The sequence below is a fragment of the Gavia stellata genome, chromosome 2, assembly GCF_030936135.1.
Source record: "Gavia stellata isolate bGavSte3 chromosome 2, bGavSte3.hap2, whole genome shotgun sequence".
Classification (NCBI taxonomy): Eukaryota; Metazoa; Chordata; class Aves; order Gaviiformes; family Gaviidae; genus Gavia; species Gavia stellata.
This window is the reverse complement of record NC_082595.1, coordinates 52,175,426-52,199,233: the sequence shown is the minus strand read 5'-3', so window position 1 is coordinate 52,199,233 and position 23,808 is coordinate 52,175,426. Positions and strand designations below refer to the sequence as shown.

General features: G+C 39.3%; 1 protein-coding gene across 1 annotated transcript in view; it reads left to right on the top strand.

Moving 5' to 3' along the window:
* The window catches only part of LAMA2 (laminin subunit alpha 2), a 287,602-nt gene extending 265,915 nt beyond the window's left edge, over positions 1-21,687 (top strand). Inside the window, exons 57-65 of the mRNA XM_059831458.1 lie at positions 3,399-3,575; positions 4,406-4,622; positions 9,685-9,797; positions 11,298-11,487; positions 13,956-14,111; positions 17,676-17,829; positions 18,190-18,320; positions 18,959-19,181; positions 21,429-21,687. Of these exons, the coding sequence (XP_059687441.1) occupies positions 3,399-3,575; positions 4,406-4,622; positions 9,685-9,797; positions 11,298-11,487; positions 13,956-14,111; positions 17,676-17,829; positions 18,190-18,320; positions 18,959-19,181; positions 21,429-21,586 (1,519 nt within the window). The 3' untranslated portion in view covers positions 21,587-21,687. The remainder of the gene's footprint in view (positions 1-3,398; positions 3,576-4,405; positions 4,623-9,684; positions 9,798-11,297; positions 11,488-13,955; positions 14,112-17,675; positions 17,830-18,189; positions 18,321-18,958; positions 19,182-21,428) is intronic.
* The last annotated feature ends 2,121 nt before the right edge of the window (positions 21,688-23,808 follow it).

Here is a 23,808-nt window from a genome sequence, read left to right as displayed (position 1 = left end):
TATTAATCAAATCTGTGGATGAGAAATACTGCTGCAGTGCAGTAAATCACCTTGTCAAGACATGTAGAAAAAGACTGTTTGTGAACTATATAAACAGCAACAGCACAGCAGCCTGTAGCCTTTTTGAGATGCCATGTGCTGGCGTATATACACGGGGTTGCGGTGGTGCCCAGCTAAATATGGTAAAACAATGAAGACACACAGTCCCAGATAAACAGCAGTCATTCTTATTGCTGGAAAGCCATTGCAGACCTTCTCAGACCATGTTGTTTTAAACAAAATTGCACTTAAATTCCTTTGCCCTTTCTCAGACATTGTAAAAAATGCTAATTACACTTCACCATTCAGAAAACGATTAGAAACACTGCTACTGTTGTGTGCAGGACTCAGGCAGTCAATATTATTTATGGCCTGGAATAGCCCTTGTTCCAAGTAAGGTTTGTTGTGGACATTTGGACATACAAACGTGTACATATGATACAGACACTCAGTGGATTAGTGCACTATGCACGATGTTGTTCTGTTTTGTTTTAAAAAAAAAAAAAAATTCAGAAGGAAGATGTGACATCCAGCATGTTACAAAAGGTGCTTATCCAAGTATGCTGAACACTCGGCTTCACCCTCCTACCCCCACAACACTGTAGCCTTCTTGAGCTGCAATTCCTGTCTGTCTAGTCCCAAGGTGCCCTTCTGTCATCTCTATAATTTGCTTTGCTTTGTCAGTATGATTTTCTGACTGAATTTCTATTGTATCATTAAAAAAAAAAAATCTGTACATAACGCCTTCAGACAATCTCTCTTCCCCGCTTCAGTGACTAGTTTGAGGTAAAACTGTAAATTCTTTGGGAGAAGTTGTTATTTTGGAAATGGATGACTGCATTTTGCAAAACATTTTGTGTCACTGTGACAGAACACAAATATGCAGATGATAATAAGAAGCTCTAAGCAACAAAGTTCTTTTATGCAGTGCTATAGCAAGTACAGTAGCTTGACCTGTGAGAGTACATCAAGACATGATTGCTGTACAATGCCACCAGTGATGACGCTTGTTCAGATGAAACATCTGTGTTTTCAAAGTAGCTCTGTTACAAAACAAATTGTCTGAACTTTGCAGTTTCTGTAACCTGAAATGGATGTGAAAAGATGTAAATTAATATTAACCCCTCCTCCACTCATGATGAACTCAAGCTTTATTTGATTAAATATGAGGAACATCCTTTGAAAACTCTTCAGAGAGATAATTGTCTGTATAATTATGAAGTATTTGCTTTCTCTTCCAAGATAATTGTAGGATACTGTTGAAGACTAATGCATGTCATTGTATGGTTCTGCTTGGAGCCAAAATGTTTACTATGGTAATGGCTGAAGATGAGATGAAATAGTACATGCTGATGAAAGTATTTACAATCAGTAGCCATGGCTAACATGCAGCAGCACAAAGGATAACTCGCATCTTGACAGTCTGATTTCCCTACACTTCCTCTGAAGTCAGTGGAGCATCCTCTCTGCAACACTTCACAGAACCTTAATTAGTCTGTTGCTCTGAACTGCCCCCAGAGAAATCTCTCCTTCTGTTTCCAGTGCTGAAGGGTCTGGGGGGAATCCTAGAGATTGTCCCAAAAGATAAGTCTTTTAATACCCACTGCCTCCAACTCTTTCTTTGAAAAATTAAGCACTTTCTTACTCTACCACTTTCTAGGCCAAATGAATCCATCCAAAACTACAAGGAAATTGGACAATTTGCATGTAGTACAACAGTTATCTAATTCAGGTGCTTAAGTCACTATCCAGTTCTGTCTACAACTTGTGTAAATAACAAAGCCAAGCGTTTTACATATGAAAACTGGCCTCTTTTCAATAAACATATCAATATTCAGTTGTTAACATTTGTAATTATTGTTAAGGAAGAATATTGGAGTTCAATATGATTTTGCATTTGAAAAAATTGAGGTTATTTGCCAGAAACTGATTTTTTCTGATATGTCGTAAGGATGCTCAGTAATTCTGAAAAATGAAGCTACTTATTTACAGATACCCAACCTGGGTTTAGATAACTAATTGTAGTCAAAGATGCTTGAATAGTTATGTCCTGATGTTTAGTTTTGCATGACTGTAACATATTTGAAATAAAACTGCACTTCATAAATCATATCAGAGTTTACCAGAGACACATACAGCTTTTTTTGTGGTCCTGATTATCTCCTGGCTAAATCCTACTAAATGTAGTCTAACAACATAAAGAAATTATGCCAACTAGCATTCTACATTCACCTTCAAAAATACTGATGTTCTTATCCATCCTTTGCAACTCAGCTCACCTTGAGCTGGATTTGTTTAGAAGTTGGAGATTTTCTATGTTTCATCAATGGTAAATTGTCCCAAAGACAGCAGTTAAATTTTTGACTCTTGTTGCTATACCTTGTTATATGTGTTACGCATCAAAATAATCCACTGTCTCTCAATTCCACAGCCCTTACATTAATGCTGCTTTCTCAGTATACATAATGTATGGCTTGGAAACCTAGTTTTTCATGTTCTGTCCCCTTGACCATGTTTCCTTGTAAATGTGGTACAAACCCACAACATTTGCATCTCGGTAGCTTTGACAGGCAAGAGCATTCTCTCACATTTGGATTGTTGCTTTTACCAGAATAATGCCCTTCACCGTATTTACCCCTTTCCTCTTTGCTCTTTTTTCCACCCCTTGACTGTGCTTCAGAGGCATCTACCTTCCTCAGTTCAACCTTAACAGTATCTTCCATGGGACTGCTTTGTCTTTAAATTGTAGCATGTGCATTACCCATGAGAATGAATTATAGCACTTGTATCAGTACATGGTGAACAATCAGCAATTTTCTACTCTGTCGTCTCCCCCAGAAAAAAGCTACCAGATCTTTTAAAAAGTCTGCAGTATGTATCTGCAGCTGATTCTGCAATCAGAGCAGTCTGTACCAGTGTTTGTCCCCCAGCAAGAAGATAATAACTTGTACAAACCAGGAAATAGGGAGCCTAAACAAAATGTGACCCCATGCTGTTCCCATCCTGCTGAGCACTAGACAATTATACCTACCATCACAGCGCAACAGGCTGGGACCTTCCCAAGTCAGTGTTGCCATACTACAAACCACTTCTTCCTATTCGACCAGTGACTGATACTATTGCCTCTCCGCAGCATGGCGTTGCCAAGCTCTGTCAGAGAACTACCAAGGAAGCATAGCAGTAGCTGAAAATCTTCTAGTGGTTAATATGCATTTAATGTGAGCTACTAATTACATAATTTGGGCTGCTCAGTGTTATAGCTGGTGTGGGAGTAAATGGGGCCTGCAAAGTGGTGATTTCAATACAAGCAATAACCAGAGTAAAATATATATTTCTTTGCTTTCAAATCTTTTTCACAGGATGTTCACTGTTCAAGTAGATGAAGACAAAGGCCAGACTCAGAGATTGCCAACAGACCAGCCCATTTCTGTTAAGAAACTCTTTGTGGGTGGTACAACTCCTCAGTTTCAGACTGCACCTCTCAGAAACATACCACCATTTGAGGGCTGTATATGGAATCTTGTCATTAATGCCACGTAAGTCTCACTGGTGCCAACAAATGTCCAGTTAATGAGGTCTGGTTAACTACCTTGGCTGCCAAAAGAAACTTCATTGTTGCAAGGAATCATACTAAGAGCAAATCCTAGAATATGGTCTGTTTTCTTAATATGCCCTTCCTTTTTTTGTCTACAATATACGCTCCATAGGCTATGCAATTAATGAACTGTTTTACAGACAAGGCAACGTCTGTTTATTTATCCATAAAATCAGAGAAATTCAACAGTAATGCTGCAGTAAGACTTGCCTCAGTGATAGGTATTTATGGTGTACTATAACACTTTATTTAAAGAAGGTTGATCTCCAAGAGTATACAAATTCTGAGAACCACCACGGGAATTAATTTGCTTTGTGGAAAGTGCATGTTGCAGCAATCTGGAAGGAACATTTAAGTAAAAAGAAAGGGAACGGTGAATAAAGTAAAACCTCTATGGCAAGTTCCCATCTAAATCTTTCTTTCACATAATTGAAGTACCTAAATTAGGATCTCATCACCCCACACTCCATCAACATACATCAGAGAGAAGGACTTCTCCGCAATGTGATTCAGCCTACCTAGGCTGGTAAAGCTTGCCAAAGAGGATGCCTGTCTCTCTGCACTGACTGTAGGAAGGAAAGCCAATGGTGACTATCATCTCTAATTTAAGTGTCCTACTTCTGTACCTAAAACAGATGGGATGAATCCCGGCTCTTGTGTCCTGTAAAGTGGAATTACACTGCAGCATATAGCTATTCTTTATAAATGGGTGGTGGTGGTAAAAAGACAGAAAAACTAATAACAGACATTGATTTCTTTGTGCATTCTCAGCCCCATGGACTTTGCTCAACCCGTGTCCTTTGAAAATGCAGATATTGGCCAATGTCCCTCTCTAGAACCAGAGGTTAGGCCACCTGAGGATGAAGATAAACCAATCCACACAACAGTCCTGATCCAACCTGAACCAGACACTAATGGGCAGCAAGAAAGACCAAGGACGACTCCTGCTTCCCCTCCACCTCCAACACCATCTCTATCTTCAGCACTTGTAAGTGTAGATCACTTCACTCAGGTGAAGTTTGAAAAGTTTCTTTTTCCGAGCAAAATTGAAAAGGTAGCTGTCAAGAATAATGAAATAATTTGCGACAAAAATAGTAACAACTTAGCATGATATTGTAAAGGGAGCACCTTGTTGCAGGTCAGTAAAACCTGTGGATGATGGAAGCTGGTTGATGTCATTTGCTTGGATTATCACAACAGTAATTTAAAGAACGATATAACAGTAGAATTCCCTTTGGCTTGCACGCTTAGCCCTAAACCCTTGCACTTCAGGATGTAAGCCAAGTAATATCCGATCGGGGCTGGAAGGGAAATTTTCCTATGGGAAATCCATGTCATTATGATATTTCTTGTGCTGTTCTCTGAAGCACATGGTAACAGCCGTGTCAGTGAGAGGATGAAGAAACAGGTAAACCAGGGAGGTCTGTTTGATACGGCAATTCCCCCACTGCTATTTTGTAACTTTAGTCAGGAGACTTACGAACTTAAGAACTGAAACCCCAGTCACTGCTAAATTGAGCTCAACTGTTGTTGCCAGAAATCTTAATTAGCTAGATAGCAGCAAGCAGTCTTATACAACGAAATTTAAGAAGAAACTTCTTGTGTCACAAGTGTAGTAGTTTTACAAGTTGATGCAAAATTTTACTGTCCAGAAAAGATATGTTTAGATAGCTGAATAGTAAACTGAATGATACAGCCACTGGAAGATATTCCTGGGGGGGGGGGATCCTTTGCATTTTGTTACACCTGCATACAACCCACAGGTTTATGCGGGATATAGTCCAGTATGGGGGAAGGTTTCCCAACAGTGTGTAAAGAGTGCACATTTCCCAATTAGGAGCCTGTTTACACTACCATAATTTACACTACCGTAATAAGACAGTTTGGAGAAGTTAACAACCGGAATATTTAACCTCCCTTTTCACATATATCAAATACAAAAGAGTCAGTGATTTTGACAGTTTCTCCCAGGTTGGCATCATAAGATATTTTAACCATTTTGGGAGGTGCTCCCACACTAGGTCAGGTTTAATCTTCATTCCCATTTCACACCTCCTAACTGACACAACATTACAGAACACTGGGTTTGTTTGTATTGGATTTTTCTGTGTGACCCAGAGATTAAGATTATCAATTAACTGCATGAAGACCACAAAAAAACCCAAATCCCAGTTGGGATTTTCAGTGAGTCAGTTGTCTGTAAGTCTGTCAGTTAGAGACAAAGGAACGTGAATCCATCGTTGCAGTCACTCCCTGTTACCTGACCCGTTTTCAGAATTCATACCTGGTTTTCCTTAGACATAGGTAGGCTTTCTAACAATGTTTTCCTACAAAAAAAAAAAAGGTACAAAAATTAGGCCAAAACCCCTAAGTAGTTAAAGTTAATTTTATATTTGAGATTCATGGCCTCCTTCATTGGCCAGGTACATATGGCATAGCTTTATCTAGAAGGACTTGTCAGTCACTACTGAAGTCTCCGCAGCACATGCAGCCATCTGTGTGCCTGGAAGTGGGAGCCTGGGTTTCAAGACAGGCAAGCTCCATCTTAGTTATTACCCTGCCCTGAGGCCCAGTTATATGTATAGGCCTTTTAATGCTCTAGGGCAGCATTTGTGATTCATTCCCACAAGGTGGAGTAGTTGTAACACGAGGGCTCCGACGCATCTTCCTGGAGGTGAAAGTAAGCAAATTTACGGTATAGTAAGGCTACCATAAAAAGATAAGGAACCAGGCAACAACAAGGTAAAAAGAGTTACCCAGTTTAATGCTCACTGTTGTGAAAGAGTGCAGTCATATTATTCCCTGATTAAGCATTATAAACAAAATAAAAAAACCACAGAAGCACATGAGAGAGCAAGTGCACACTTTCTAAGACTCTAGGCACTAACTTTTAAATACCAAAATTGAGAGGAATAGATCTACTCAATGATACCAGAAACTAGTCCCCTTGTAACTAGGTGAGGTTTGTATATTACGTATATAGAGCCGTGATAACTTGAAACAGGAGTTCAAAATAAAAATCTAAATAAAACACTATTACTCCACTTTCTCTCTGGGAAGAAATGAAACCATTTTAGTATTCTGGAGACTTGAAAGTATTTTAAAAAAGGCAAGCTTTTGGATAGTTTTTACATTTATTGAAGTAAGTTCACCAAAGTATTTTTCTGGGGAATGTTGCAACAAAATAAGTACCTACAGTCTAATAATGAGATAGCACTGATATGGCAGTTAATTATACAGAAGCTCGGTGTAGAAAGACAGTATATGGAAAATATACAGCAGAAAAAAAATATTTCCACATAGTAAGCTTAAATAAGGTATCTGTTCTACTTAAGTCCTTTTAGAACCTTTTTTATCTCTATTATCCATCTGCATGTAAAAGGGGAGGGGAGTTTAATCCCAAATGAGAAAAACCTACCCCCTACTAAAGGCAAGACAAGATGTACAAGTAGAACAGTTGGGAAATACACTGGTCACCAGTCTGCTGCTGCTGCTTGCTATGGATGCCAAAATGTTTCTCAGCATTGGGTAACTGCTGCTTCTGCTTCATGTTATCCACTGCTTCTCAGGATTCGCTTGCCACTGAAATGAAGAGCGCCAGCATTACTTCTGCATTTGACTCCATGACGGTATCTTCTGCTATTTCTCCATGCATTACTTCATTGTTTCATTAACACTATTCAATGAACTGTGGGGACTGCTTCAGTGGTGCTCCCTTTTTCCCCTAATTAGTTTCTTTGTAATTGCTAATATAGCATTGCTTGTAGAGAATGTGTGACAGTCCACCAGTGCGCTTTTTTGTTCTTCGTTTCCACTGTGACAAACACCTAGCTTCTTGACTTGCTGGTAAAGTCCCTGACATCTGACAAGACTGAAGTAAAGTGCAGCTGAAGAGTTCAGTCTTGAGGCTCTCAGGTAATATGAGAGATTATTAAGCAGTCAGGTTTAAACCCAGGACACCTTAAGGCCATTACTGAAAAAACAAAGCTGGGATATTTTAATATAGCCTGATGTTCACAGTCTTGTGAAGGCTGTAAAGCTGGCTGTCCTTAGATAAAGTGAAAGCAGACATGGGCTTGTGAATAAAACCTGGAAGACTTTTAAGTATGCCCAACTGATTTTTTTTTCCTTTTGCTGACATTTCCACATCAGCCTAATGAATGTTCACTATTATCAATGAGTATTTGTCAGTATCAGTGTATGCTTGCTATGATTCCAACCATCAGGTGTGTTTGGCACTCTCCCCCACTCCTTGCCCTTCCTTTCAGTCCTCCAGCTGGGATGAAGAAAAACCAGTGTTTACTGATGCTGGGGAGCAGCTAAAGTGTCAGGGCCAGACCCTTTACTAACATAAACCAGCCTAGGATTGAATTTACTGTCCTTTTACTATGTAATACGTAAAAGTGTGCCACAGAAAATTGTGTGTTAGTGTATTTTCCAATTCTTTCCTGTTGTTCCAGTACTAGTAGTTAGCCCCACCTTCAAACTTTGGCAAGGCCATTTGCTATTGGAAGTATTACATACACAGTATTATCATTAACATAGTTGTTAAACTTCTAGATAAACCTGTAAAGCTTAAAATAATTAGAAATGTTACCCAGCGTTATGGGAATATGATTTTTTTTTTTCTATTTGATGATCACTGGAAGACTGCTATCACACATTCATAACTTTGTTTGGTCCTGCTGAATTTTGCCCATTTTTTTCCCTCCATTGCACATTGATGTGTACTTGTCATAATGCATGGTGTTCTACTCTGTCATATTCAAACCAGAGCATGCACTGTGGAAAACTAATTTTTAGACGTGCTCTATACTGTTGTGAAATTTTTGTGATATGTGAAAGCAAAAAATATAACACTACTGAAAAACTGAGTGAGAGGGGGAAAGAAATTTCCTCTTTGTGGCTGAAATCTCAGTGCCTGATGAGTCACTCATTACATTTTCAAAATGTTTCACAGAACGAGCTCTTTGTCAGCAAAGCACTGCACCTTGTGCTTTGCAGGTCCCTGCTGAGTCAGGGCTCAAATAAGAGACTGTCGCCAATCCAAAATGATATCAACCACAGTGCTTAAAAACAGAGCTCACAGCTATCAAAGTCTGGTTTTTTCCCAGCGGTATTGTCCTGGTATTGTGTTGTGTTAGATCCTTTGAGCAGTTTCTTCACAATACTCTCGGTAGGAGGCAAAAGCTAGACATGAGTAGGAGCTGGTAATTACCATGGTCTCGCATTGCCCCAGGCACCCCTATACAAGAGCTTTAGGGCCAGAGATTAAAAGACCTGGTGAAATTAAAAAGAGAAAACTATACTGGGCAGAAGATATTTTACCTTCCATTGTTGCACCACTTTAAGATTAATAGAAGTGGAACAGACAGGGAGGGGTTTCTTTCCTTACCCCCTGGGTAGTGTGTCTACATTAGACACCTCAGGGAGCTTAACAGTTGTTACTTCTATCCATCAGTTATTTGGCTTCCCTTATTGTTTGTGCGAGCCTTTCAACAGCACCAGGGGAAACAACAGCACATTAAACAAAGAATACAATTGTAAAACAATATAAAGAAGTAAAATGGAGGACTCGTTGACAGGTGCAGGATCTGAAACTACTTTTAACTCATTATTTTTAAGGTGACTAGATTTCAAGTCGACAGCAAAGCATCCCTTTAAAACTTGAGTCTTGCTTCATTTCTGTAAGAGAGCATCCTACTGTGTAAAACTCAGTTATGTGAGCTAAGAGTACACTGAGCTGCCGGGAAATCACTTAAGACTCTTGTAAATGTCCACTGGTGGCATGAAAGCAGCAATGTTCATATATTACTTTTATTTGCTTTTACAGCCAGCTTAATGAGCTCTGCTTTTACACCAAGTTCCTGTCATACTGGTTTATAACTTTAGCTGGTGTGATGAGACATCAGCACACTGGAAAATTGCAGGGCCGGTGTCTAGACTAGGTGGAATATTCTGACTCTTGAGCAGTTGGAAGACTTCCAGCATGTGCACAACTGAGATAGATACAGAATATGAAGTTTGTATGATCGCTGTATATTTTGCAGGATTCCTGTGCTGCTGACACAGAACCAGCCATTTTGGAAGGTGGTAAGCAATTTGGACTTTCAAGGAACAGCCACATTGCAGTTGCATTTGATGACACCAAAGTGAAAAACAGGTATATTGTTTATTTCAGCAATGAGTTTTGATGGAATAATGTCAAAATAAAATGCCCCTCCTAATATTCTCAAAAGCATCTCCCAAAATTATGGGCGTAATCTGAAAAAGGTCACGTCCCATGGCTAATTCATTTCATTAAGCAAACATAAAAAGCCTTAAAGCATGAAATCTAGGCAAAGACATGACCACCTAAGCATCTCTCACAAAAACAGTTTACCTCTTTGTTTGTAAAGGTTTGGGCACATGCAGATCCTAGACTGATTTGCAGGAAAAAAAACAGAAGAATGGAACCAGGTCATGCAACTGAGTTCATAGGTTGCTTTATCAGAAGAAATTTCTTGGTTCAGTAACTTGATAATTTCTTGTAACAAGCAAACCGTTTTTCCCCTTTCCTCCAATAGTTAAGATCAAGCTTGCACAGTAAACAGGCAAAATGACATTGCCCTCCCAAAGTATAACAATATTTACATACACATGTTGATATGCAAAGGAACTCCACGAGCTACTTAATAAAAATACAGCGGTTTTCAATGGATTTGTGAAGCTATAACTTGTTAATTGTTCATTTTTGCTATGACAGCACATGATCATTAAGAAATGTGCCATGACACACCACAAAGCATTTTTGCTGCCTTGTAGTTTACAAGTCCATCAGCCTCATACTTATTTTTACCTATAAAGATGCTGTACTGCATATTTTCACATATGCTACTTTTAGAAACCTACGAAAATAATTAAAAGAAATATGTAATCCTACAGTCCTTGCCTGTCTTCTTTTCAAATAAGAATCCTGGCCTGATCATTTTCATGCAATGATTTTTCACGTTTATATTATCAACTACTTTCAGGTGCTGACTTTGCAGCTCAGCTTGAGCTAGGTTAGTGATCTGCTGCCAGTACAACCTTAGCATCTAGATAAACTAAATAATTTCTTCCCAGGTCCCCTGCTGTAGGGGAGGTTTTCAGCATTACCGTTCTGTCCAAGGGGTCAACAGACCTCCTCAGACACACCCCCATTTTCTGTTGGGATAAATCAGAATAAGTGTTTTGTATCCTGACTGTAAACTCTTCTCTCTGCATCTTTAAAAGTTTTGCAACCTGTCTTCAGGCAATACAACTCATTAGAAACTCAACATTTGCCAGCTGTCACTGCAGCTCGCTCCTCTTTGTGAGCATTATGTGTGTGGATGACGGGTAACACCATTGGAATTTTACAAGCGCTGGGATTTTCTAGCAACTACAGCTGCAGCTGAGAATTGTATCTTGAAATTCTATGCCAAGGTTGCGCTTTTGTATTTCCACAGTAAAGGGACTAACGAACACTCACATGTTGGGGGATCAGATATGTGTGAAAGGCATGTGTGGAGAAGTAAAATGGGTCACTAACTGTAAAGTTTTGTTAGAAGAACACAAAAAGGGAAAGCAGATAAACTTGTCTACTGTCTGACTATGAATATCTTTTCCTTTGTCTCTGTTTTCCTGTTTGTTTTATTTTCAGACTTACAATTGAATTTGAAGTCCGAACAACAGCTGATTCTGGCTTGCTGTTTTATATGGCCCGCGTCAACCATGCTGATTTTGCTACGGTTCAGATAAAGAATGGACTGCCTTACTTCAGCTATGATCTGGGGAGTGGAGACACCAACACAATGATTTTCAGCAAAATAAATGATGGCCAGTGGCACAAGGTATAATAGTCTCTAATGCTAAATTATTCTTTGTAATGCTGAGAGCTTTGTTTTGCCTTAAGATATTTGCAAAATGTAGTCTATACAAGCTAAACTTTACAACTAGGATTTTCTGTAGGCGGCAAAATTTGTGCTTTCAGATTCATTGTTAATTGCACGGTACATACTCCACTAACAAAAAAGTTAGTGCTGATCTTTGAAATTTCTCCTTCAGGAAACACATATTTCTGGACATATTTAGAATATGTCCCATGTATGGTAGGGAACTGCAGAAAGTGTTCCTTCCTGCCTAATAGGGCTCAACTGAGTATCAGCTCATGATGATGGAACACATCATTAAAACCAGTTGTGTCTATGTTAATACTGTCATTGTTCAGCCATAATACTAAGAACGAAGAAAAAAAAAAAAGTAACATTTAAGTAAATCTTCCCTGCATTATTAATTCAATTCATTAGGGAATAAATATGATATTCATGGATGTATTTATTTGGCAGCCCCTTCTGCGACTTTATGAGAGGAAGCATTTATATACAATGTCTGTGGCTTTCAGATGGTAAGGGAAGGAATAATATCACAGTCATGAAGTTTAGTATTTACTAGACCAAGGACAACAGACACATAGTATATTCATTAGGTAACATGCTTGAAGGCACCAATAAAGACAGAGAAGAAAAAAATACATGTAACTATGTATTCAAGTTATATACTGTAAGAGACATTAAGTTTCGGACAGATATTTGGAAAGTCACCATCCACACCTCTATCACCAAACGAGAAAAAAATCTAATTTTCTGTTACGCTTGAATTGCTCTTACAGAACCCTCTTTGCAGTCATCCTTAGTCCCTCTCCGCTTCATTCCCACCCTGTTCTGCAGGAATTTTATTTTCACTGGATTTTTATTCATTAATTTTTTGATGATAGCAAATACTCTAAACCAAGGTATTTCATGAGGGGAAAAAATAAAGTTGTAGTCATTATTTATCTGTTTTACATAATACCTAGGAGCTCTGGCAGTAGACCAGGGCCCCTTTCTGCTAGACCCTCTATGGATACAGAACAGATGTGTTTTGCTCTTTTAGCCGTTTTCTCTATGTTCTAAGAGAACTAACTGGAGCATATATTTCTTAATGGAAGACTGCTCTGTGGGCATGCAGCTTGGCACTCTGCAAGACAGGGACCCTTGTTGTAGATCCCATTTTTATAGGAGAGAATGGAGACAAAATCCAAAGTCACAGTTCACAAAAAGCACAAGAAAGTCCATTCTGGGAGGCAGAAAAAGGCAACCTCTTTGAGAAAAGACCACAGTCTTTGTTTTTTAAGCAAGCAGGGGCTTCTCCTTATAATAATCCTTTTAGTGAGAACATTTTCTCCATTTGAAATGGTTTAGGTTGAAATATTTCTATCAGGCCTGCAGAAGCCTATCAAACCTTCCAGCCAGGCCTCGTTATAGTGCCACATCATGCTTCTGCTGTCGCTTTAGGTCCTCTGTAAGAATGTCTATTTCCAGCTCTTGTCTCACTTACCAAATCCTCCTTCTGCCCAAGGTGTAATTGTCCATCTCAAATTTACAGTTGTCTATAGACACCAAGTTCAGACCCTTGCCTTCAGGCCACCCCTTGTCAGTGTTCAGTCATTGCCACTGCATGACAGATGTGCTGCCACACTGAAGCAGAAGAAGCCATGTTAAAGAAAAGCCAAAGAAAAATGCTGTTTCTCTCTCTTTGCTACTCTGGCGAGCTAACTACTGTGCTGTTTAGAAATCTGCTAATATGCGTGTTGCATTTCACGTTTTATCCCTTTTTATACAGAACCATTGTTATACTGATTTGTAGAGATTTCAGGATAAACCTCTGGAAAGAAATTGGCCTGCAGTCGTTGGGGTAGCATTTCCTCAACTCTTCAGCAACTGCACTTCCTCCATGTAATTCACAGCCCATTTGTCTGAACAGAAGCCATAATACCAACAGAACATAGTTGGTATTATATTTACTCTAGCATGAACTATGATCTGAGGCACGTCCAAACTACTGGAATCATAAACTCAATATTGTCTGCAAACATGTGCTGTAATAAAGATTTGCAACCGGTGCCATTAATATTCATCATTTAATATTACCAGTACTTAAAATTTCTATCTGATTCCAGGAAAAAAAATATTGTGGCATGCCTAAGATACTAACAATGAAGCTTTTGAAAGGAACCCCAAGTCCTTTCAGTAATTCTAATAAATAATAGTCATGATGCCTCCTGACCCAAAGGGCAGTCATATGTTTGCACAAAACCTTGCGCAGGAGCTCTGTTCCATGAACATTATCCACAGTTGCCGCCACAGTATTTCTGCTAACCACTCCTACTACTTTCTCCCATATTGTTATATATTTTGGACTGTAAGTCTAGTTACAATCTGGAAATGCTTTGTTGTCAGAAAACTACCTGTAATTGTATTGCATTTGTGTGTCTTTTTAGATAAGTGTCATTCGAACCAAGCAAGAAGGAAACCTTATAGTAGATGATGTTTCAAACAGGACTGTGAGCCCTAAGAAGGCCGATATATTGGATGTTGTAGGAATGCTGTATGTTGGAGGATTGCCCATTAACTACACGACTAGAAGAATTGGTCCGGTAAGCAAGTTTGTTTAAGTTATCTTACACTCCTTAAGTATGTCTTGATTGGTACCAATGTCTTCCCAGTTTTGTTTTGTTTTGCTTTTCCCTTTCCCTCAGACTGCTCAAGAATATGGATAAAATAGACCTTACTGGAGATATACACTACATTCTTTCAGTGGAAAGGTCTGACTCAGAATCCAGTTAAATCAAAGAACTAGAAATAGCAGAGTTAGTTACTGTTAACGGAAAAGTAGAAAGACTATACACTTGTATCCACTTGGATCACTGGACAGCTAGAGTACAAGGTCCTGAATACTACTTGCCCTTTCTCTTGGCTGTAATTCATCTAGCAAGAAGTGCTAATAAACAGTGAAAGCAACTCCTAAGAGAAGCAGTAGAAGCCAAAATTACCCTGGACAAAGTACCCAGTAGTACTGCTGCTTACTGTAGTAATTGGGTTTTTGTTGTTATTGCTAAACTAGGAGAGAATGTATTTTGAAGTTGAGCCATGAAAACTCTGTTTTCCTCTTTCTGCTTCCAAATCAAATGTGCACATTTCAGTTTATCACTGTTTCAGTCTAAATGCCCAGCTTCCATGCTGACACGGAAGATACTTGGCAAACAGAGAGCCCAGACTGGCGCATATCATTTTGGCCTAAACCTCGTAGGATTAACTAGGAACACTCTAATCCTTCACCTAGGACATTCACTGCATCTAACTACACAACTCCACGCCAGTCATCTCACTTTCCTGCTGCCCTTCCACCCCCCAAGATATGCCTGTATCAGAATCAGGGAAAGCCTCTTCCCTGCATTATTTTTTCTCTGCACAGAGGGGTCTTTCAAAGCAGAAGCCAGAGCTTGAGTGAACTTAATTATAGTAAATGCCAAATTGGGCATATAGTACAGCACAATGTGGACAAAAACCTGGAATGTCAGTAGCAGCTACACCTAGGCTCATTTTGGGTGGTTACACAGAATGGTAAAGAGGAGGCAAAAGCACATATCCTGTCAAGGAAACAAACCAGACTCTCAAAGAAACTGTACATGAATGAATACCATTTTAGTAAGATGATTATGGCACGGCGAATAGTAGTATATAAACAGGCAAGAGTCCACCAGTTTGGGTGGACAAAATAAATACACAAAAGGAATTCCTAGATCCTGCTTAAACAAGTCACTATAATAACTCATGGATTGGGAAAAAAGGGGAAGAGTAACCACTCTAAATCTGAGAGTCGTGTTCCATAAAGAAAACTGACCTGAATGATCATATTTCTTTTTGGATTGTGCAGAAAGCCCAAATTGTGCAGAAAGCCTGAATTGAGGCAAGTCTACTGATCATTTGGATTTACCAAACCAGATCTGAGGCACTGAAAAACAAAAGCAATATTTAACTACCCACAAAATATAATTCCTAATACTATCAAATTATGCTCTTTGAAATACACCTGCAATTTACAAATATTAATCTAAGGAGAAAGGTAACACTAAATCCTTACCTATTGCTCCTTGTCAGAAGTAATGGAAGGAACCCATGCAGATAAATGGCTCAGTCTGGCAGTAACAGTCATGTCAGATCCTGACAGTCTTATGTGCTTTGGGATTTAAATGAAGCTGTGACTTCAAATGTCATTCACAGAAGGTAAAAAACAGTGCTTGCCTTTCAATCATTCTCAGTAAAATACACCGCATGATGTATTAATAGAGTGTTGTGTTGTAGGCTTCCTGTAAAGGCTCCGAAGCAAAGTAAGTTGAAAGCACGTATTATCTTAGGGCTTTCTGCTAAACACACATCAACCTTTTTAGACACTACTCTAATATGTAACCGTAGGTGGGCTGGCTTCCTATTCAGTGCAGAAGACTGATGCCTACTTGTTTGGCTTCAGCAGATGTCACATTTTAAGCACTCAGAACTCTGCTTTCAGCAAAAGGTGTTGTATCGCCTGTTACCATGCTAAAGTATAACCAGATTTGCCTTTCCATAGGGAAGGTGAAATTTTAAAGTTAGATAATGTTACCGAGTTGTCGGCAGATCTTGCATTTCTGCGATTTATTCTCGCAGTGAAGATGGCAAGATTTGTTTTCTTTTGTGGCATTTTTCTTTTTTGGTAACAGAACTTGTTGATCTGGAGATGACGTTCACTTAGAAATTAGAAAAAGGTCGATTTATGAAGAAGCTGACAGAAAGCATTGCTCAGCTCAGAACTGAATTTATTTACTGATATTGCTCAAGTTCTCATGAAAACTTTGTACAGGTGTATTTAGCAGTAAAAAGCTATATAATTCTACAGTACATCCAGCTTTGATTTACAAGGAAATAATTTCTTTGGAAATTCTTTCGAGTTACTAGTTAGGATATTGTTAAAGGAGGTGTTGTGCAGAGTCAAGACTTCCCTCTGCAGGTGTGCCTTTCTCCTTTCTGTATTTATACATGTTTCTACACTGTATTTTATATGCTGATTTTTATTTTCCTCCTTCCCACTGCATTGCTTATGAATGTCTTCCTTTTCTTTCTCAAAGTACATGTTTATCATTTTCCTCTCTCCCACTGATATCAGGGATAAATTTTCCTAACTCTAAGTCAAAGATCAAAGCCTTTGTCTAAAGCCAAGAACCAAAATGCAGCTGCTGCACACCTCAGAGAGAAAAGGGAGGGAGAGCTCTGGGGGTAGTTTGCGGAGGGGGAGATGCGAACGGCACTCAGAGGTCCCACTAGGATGCACTGATCACACAGCTGAGCCCCAGGGCAACTCAGGGTGTAGCCTGGGCAGCCCCTCACTCCTGCCCCAGGCAAGATCTCACTTACACCATCAGCTTAAGTGTGTACATACCACCAGCTCAGAGTCACAGTCATGATGTGCTCCCAGCACAGAAGCCAAACTGGAGTTGCAGTTTGCTACCCTGCACAGGACCCTCCATTCACGAGCACATCCCCTGCCTCCACCTGCCTCTCTGGCCAACAGAGTGGCCCTGGTCAGCGTGGTCACCGGCCCTATAGACAGTTATTATATGAAGGACTATGTATGGTCAACAACCTTTACATAAGGGCTTCGTTCATTTTCGCAGCTGTGTGCTTGCATTAGCTCTGTCTTGCCATGCAACATTAGGCCTATATTAAAGGACTAAAGGGGGAAAAATAAAAAAAAAAAAGCCCTAGTAAAATTACCAGCAGCCCAGAGAACTATATCCAGTATCTTCATCTGCTTGCAAACCCCATAACGTAGTCAATTAAAAAGGTAAAGTATAGGCCATTAAATTTCTGCATTGCTGATGTAATTTGCTATGTTTCATTATGCAGTGTATTATTTTATGTCCCCTCCATTAAGCCAAATAGATGTGACTCAGATCACATCCCTGAAAAGTAATGTAATTCATCCTCAGTATGACTGAGATTAGATTCTAATTACAATCAGATATTAAGGATTAGCCCTGTAAAATTCAAGTTTTATTCAGGTCCGTAAATCCAGCAGAAAAGCAGAGGAAAGGTACTTTTTGATGACATACTTTAGGCCTTTATTCTGAGCATTTCAGCTGGCTTTGCACAGTTACACTTTCTGTCTGAAATATTGACTGCAGGTCACCTATAGCATTGATGGCTGCATCAGAAGTTTTAAAATGACAGAATCACCTGTTGACCTAGATAATCCAACTTCCAGCTTCAACGTTGGGAAATGCTTTGTCACTGCACAGAAAGGAACATACTTCGATGGAACAGGCTTTGCCAAAACAGGTAACGAACAGCAATTCTGCTGATAGGCAAGGAACAGAGAAAGAGGAGATGCTGCTTTCAAAAACTTCCAGTGCTACTTAACTCCTGTTGACTGGAGGCAAAGCGAGACCAATACTTGAAACTCTCACTGATCATTTTTTGTTATCTTGCTTAAGGCTAGACTATATGACTTTCTAGCAAGGTCTCACACTAAGCACAGCCACCATAACAGTTACTTACATGAGTTCACATGAAATGGAGTGCATTAATAATGCTGAGTTAGTCATTTTGCATTACTGGTGACACACTTTGTGTTATCATTAGGAATAATGTATTAAATGCTTTTCTTCATTTTGTAACACTTCCCTTTTTCTCTCCAAGTTGGTGCATACAAAGTGGGAACAGACCTGCTCGTGGAATTTGAATTCCGTACGACACGAATGAATGGTGTTCTCCTAGGAGTTAGCAGCCAGAAAATGGATGGGCTTGGCATTGAATTAGTAGATGGAAAAGTGAGTAGCAAAACATTTTTTGCTCTTTATAGAGACTGGTTTTAAAAAGCACAGGTAGTTTAAATGCAAACTTACTACACCAATCTCAAGGCATCTCCGTCAATATCAGGCCTCTCCTTTATGCAGCACTTGCCACTTCCCATTCATCAAGAAGCTCTTAACACTTTTACAAAGATTTTAAAGATTCTGTAACACTTGAGTTTCCTAAAGCTGCAACATCAGGACTTAAATTAGCGAGAATATGAAGTTTTGAGGAAAGGCCTTGTCATTAATAATACTGGTTTCTTGTGTATATCTGTTATTTCACAGCCTGGAAAACCAGTCAGTAATCTATCACTATAAAGATCTTGGGGGGGGGTGTGGGGGTGTGTGTGACAAACTCCAAAACTAAGAGAAGAAAAATGGAAAAATTACAATTACAATTTTGCATATTTCCATTAGTGTTTAACTCAGTGACATAACCCAGATCCAAGAGGGACAGCAATCCACATTCAGTCTGGTATTAAATTAGAGCTTTAGTGTGTGCAGTCAGAGCATGTTGACTTTAAATAAACCAACAAAAAGAAAACAAACTAAAAAAACACCCCAACCTGTAGAACTGTTTTGAGAACTTGCTGACTTCCATGTCTGCTTTTCAGGTGATGTTTCACGTTGACAATGGTGCAGGCCGATTCTCTGCTATCTATGAGCCCGATGCACCAGGCAGCTTGTGTGATGGACAGTGGCACAAGGTTCTTGCAAACAAGATCAAACACCATTTAGAGCTGACTGTGGATGACAGACAGGTGGATGGGAACAGCCCAAACAGGGCCTCAACCTCAGCAGACACTAACGACCCTGTCTTTGTCGGAGGATATCCTGGTGAGCGTTTAGCACACAAATGATGCTTTACTTATGCTCTAGCAACACTGCCTTGGTAATGTCTTAAACGCAATTAGGACTAGTATGCTAAAGATGATGGATAAGACTGTCCAAGTTTGTATCAGTTGGCATGAATGCTTATTTCTGCATCCAGCTGCATTTCGGAACAAGAAATTCTGCAGCACACAGGGACGCTCACAGATCCCCCTGCCTGGTGTCAAGGGTAGGCACTGTCACAGAGGAGCAGGCAGACTTTCTGCCTTCTGCTGCCCACACAGGCAGAGCCTCGCTCTTAAAACTTTGTTTAGTAACAGCAGAATAGTTACATTTTAATAGTAACAGTATTTGGCAAACTTAAATGTAAGGAAAGAATGGTGAATTTAACTAAAGAATGTATATAGATCTTGGGAGGGCAGGACACTGTGTGTGTAAATCAGCCTGTAAAACCTGAGGACCTGAGGAATGTGGACAACAGCTTGCACAGAGAGGTGAGAGGACACCGTCTCTTTCTGATCCATGTTTTTGCTCGTGATTTGGTGGTTTTTAAAGGAAAACAAAACAAAACAAAACAAATTTGCTATTCAGTATTCTGGAAGTCCGCGAGAGAACTTGCTTCATGCAGAAATAATTGAACTGGATTTTCTCCCCGTTCTAATGGGTGTTACAGTGCATCCAAAAAGCCTTCTCTCTCAAGCTTCAGAACATTTTCAAAGATGTTCTTGATACTGAGATATGAGAGTTGTACTTTAGTCACAGTGTCTATTGATAACAACCAACAACTTTGTGCCGGAAGGAAAACAGCTTTATGACAGCCTTTTTATAACAAAACAGGATTTTAGCATAGGAGCTAGTACTAAAGAAACACTAAAGATGGAGTTACCATCTCATTCTGGACTATACATCAAGAGGAGCATAGCAAGAGAAACAAATGGAAGTAACACTGCAATCTGTACAAAACAAGCCTACACTTACATCATGTTGAAGTGATGTTCCTGAGTTCAGCCATGTGGCAATCATTATGAAATTATTTAATAAACCTACATGCACATTTAAACATCTTGCACGTCTCTTGCTGTCTAGTCTGCCTCATCCAAGATTTGTTCTAACATTCCCAATACCTAGACAGCCTCATCACAAATTTAAAACGCACTATCACAGGATTTTGTAAACTTAGTAAGCATTTGTATTTTCCAGTCATCTTGAGGCTTCTCCCGGCTGCATAAACAGTGCAAAACAGTGGTAAACCAGCTAGATTTAGCTGGTGGAGAATTTCCTGTGCAGAGAAACTTTTCACCACTAGAGTGTGAGCAAGGATATAAATTTGTGGCTACCCATAAAAGCCATTATTCATCTCCTACTACCACTCTTCCCCGTGCAGGAGGGCCAGATGGATTCAACCAGTTCATCCTCTGTAAAACAGCATAATGCTATGGCCAGTCAGTCCTCTACAGGTGTAATGTTATTTCTGCAACCCTTACTTTTATCAGTCATATAGATTTGTGTCGGAGTGCATCCCTGGAGCCACTTTTTCACCTGGAAAAACACTGAGAAACAAGTTGGGCCATGAATTTCAAGCAGTTGACAGAAGTATTTCCAGCTTCCTAGCCAAACCAACCCTCACTTCTGTCATCTGGTCACACTAGAATAGTTCCCTCGTCCCTTTAGTGGAAGAGGTGTACTCAAATCCCTGGCTTTACTATCAGCAAGGAAAAAATAAAATCAGAATGCTTGAAAATTCTCAAAACTGTTCCTTAAATGACACCTGAAGTCCATACTGAGGAACCGGCATTCTCATGATGTTAGGGTTGAAAACTGCACCCATTTTGGTCTTTTCTTTGCTCTGTTGTTATTCTGCGGATAAATAGCTTGAGAAGTTGGAGATCTGCAGGATGAGCACGTATGTATCATACACCATTTGTAAGTAGCAAGCTGCCATTTGGCCATTTTCCTTAATTTCCTGTATGTCACATAACTGAGTTATATGGATTACAATGGTAGCTGAAATGTGTTCAGATTGTGGCACTGTCATGCCAAGACAGAAGAAGGAAAGGAGACTGGATTCTTACCACTAACATAAGCATTTATCACACTCATTTATAATGTTTGTCTTTTTTTGAATAAAGAAGATAAAACATATTAATATATTGCTGGGGATATCTATTCTCCTGCAGGACTCTCAAAAAACAAACTTAAGTATCAACTCAGACTTACATAATTCCTTTTGCCTTTTTTTTTTCCCTCCTTCAGATGGTGTGACCCAGTTTGGGCTGACCACTAATATCCGTTTTAAAGGATGTATTCGATTTCTGAAGCTAACGAAGGGTACTGCTAAACCTCAAGAGATTAACTTCAGCAAAGCTTTGGAGCTGAAGGGTGTTCAACCGCTGTCATGCCCTGCAAACTAACTGTCATTCAACTGATATGGGTCTGTTTATATAAGCACCTCAGTTTAAAAAAGAAAAAGAAATCTCTATATACATTGCATTCATAATAAAATGTCTTTATGCAAGTATTTGAGTAGTGTTTGGCATCTATTCAAACGGCTATTTCAAGGTACCTCTCAAGAATGCAAGAACTAATCCTTTCCCCCCACCTGTTTCATTAAGGGAGTAGAACAATATTTTTTATCTATCTCTTTCCTTATAGTTTGAAATAATGGAAATGTTTCATCATTCTTCTGATGAGTGAGACCACGTACTATGCAAGGTGTTCCTTTACTATGGAACTTAGAATATCTCAAGTTGGAAGGGACCCATAAGGATCAGAGTCCAACTCCCTGAAGTGCTCCCTAAATACTTTTGGTGGGGTAGATCTGTAAACTTGCATTCCTGTACAATTCTAAATACAGTGCACTTGTGTGCATGCACACCTCTGTCTTTCATTAGAAATGGGGATATTACCTTGCTTAAATCACTCCCAAGAGCTTTTAGAAAATTTTTCTGATCATAATATTTCCCATGAAAATTTCACCAAGAAAGTCAAAATTTTATGTAGTCTACATGGCTGCTGTCATGCTATAGCCATGGAACCAAGTGCAGGGAAGGAAAATGTTACTGCTTGCTCGATTTATTTGGGATTATTGAAGAAAATATGTTGCACCTAAAATCCCTGCTATATCATTTGAACAGCACTGGATTTTAACAGAGGTTATGTTGGGAGATGTGGCCTGTAATGGAAGGAGTAGAAGTCGGTTTTATCACTTACCTGGAAATGCAGTTTTAAATGTTTCTTAATAAATAAAGTTTGATACTGCCCCTCTCTTGAACTACACATGATATTGAAGTTACGCATAGCGAAATTCCCAAGCCGAGTTTCTAAAGGAAGGTGAAATCTGACACTACTGCATTGGAGCAGAATGGAGGTGAAGCAGGAGAATCCCAGAAATTATTAGCAAGGCACATGTTGCTAATCTCTACTGTCATCTATTTAATTAAATCCTTAAGGTAAAAGCAGCTTCCAAAGTTAGACTCTACTGCTCCTGCTTGACGCTGTCAGTTTGTGAGGAATTCTGAATGCAGAAGCCACCCCAGACCTTCCTCGAAATTTAGAGTGGTCTGTGGCTAGCAGTTTAAACATAGATGGAGAGAGGAAAGTTGCTTCCTAGATTCTCACTAAAAATGCCAAATCCTGGTGATTTTCCTCAGTGCTTTGTGTGTTTTAGAGGACTATGAAATCATCACTGACACGTCAATTACCTTTCCTATGGCTTGTTTCAAATTGCTAAACTCTACTTTTGCAAAGGTTGTCCTTGGGCATGCAGAACATCTACTGTACAAATCCAAAAACACCTACCTACACAAAAAAGAAAAACAACAGAAAAAAACCAGTAAGGTAAGCAGTAAGCAGTAAGGTAGCACAACCACACAATTAGCAGAAAAGGGGATTTTAAATTTATTTTTTTTCTGCCCACAGTGAGCCTTGAATACACGTTTTTCAGAATATCTGACATGACTAAAAAAAGGCTAGCTGCAAAATCTGTGCTGCCAGAGAGCCCTCCTGCAGGAGCGCTTTGTATTTTACAAAAGGCCTCTTTGGCATACACTGTTTCTCTAAACTGTCGTGGAAAAAACCCACCTTTACACTGGGAAACTACATTAATGAGATGGTAATAAATACGTATATTGCCACTCTAACGATTTGGGGAGTCTAACGTTCATCAGATACACCTGAAGAAAAACATCTAGCTGCAGTGAAGCCCTGGAGTAATTGACTTCAAGCAAGTATGCTAGTTTTCACTTGCAACTGGCCCTTTAATGTTAACAAACAGTTAATGGCTGTGCAATGCTATGCATATTCAAAGTGCTAAGAATTAGTAAAGCATGCCTTTGTCTCTGAAAAAGCCTGATTATGGGACATGTACTGTCTTACCATAACTTCTACATTCTAGTGCTACTAACGAACACACTGAAAATATTCATGTGTTTCTATTTTATTCTTTCGATGTCCCCTGTATTTACCTACTCTCATCCCTAAAATATTTCAGGATAGTTTGAGCAGCTCAAGAAAAATAGGCCGTAACACTTCAAATACAGTTGAGTTATTTCCAAAATTCTTGAAAAATATGAACAAATGAAGCTCCAAGCCTTTTCTGCAGAGGGACGTTATGTTATTGTCATGAATTTCTCGC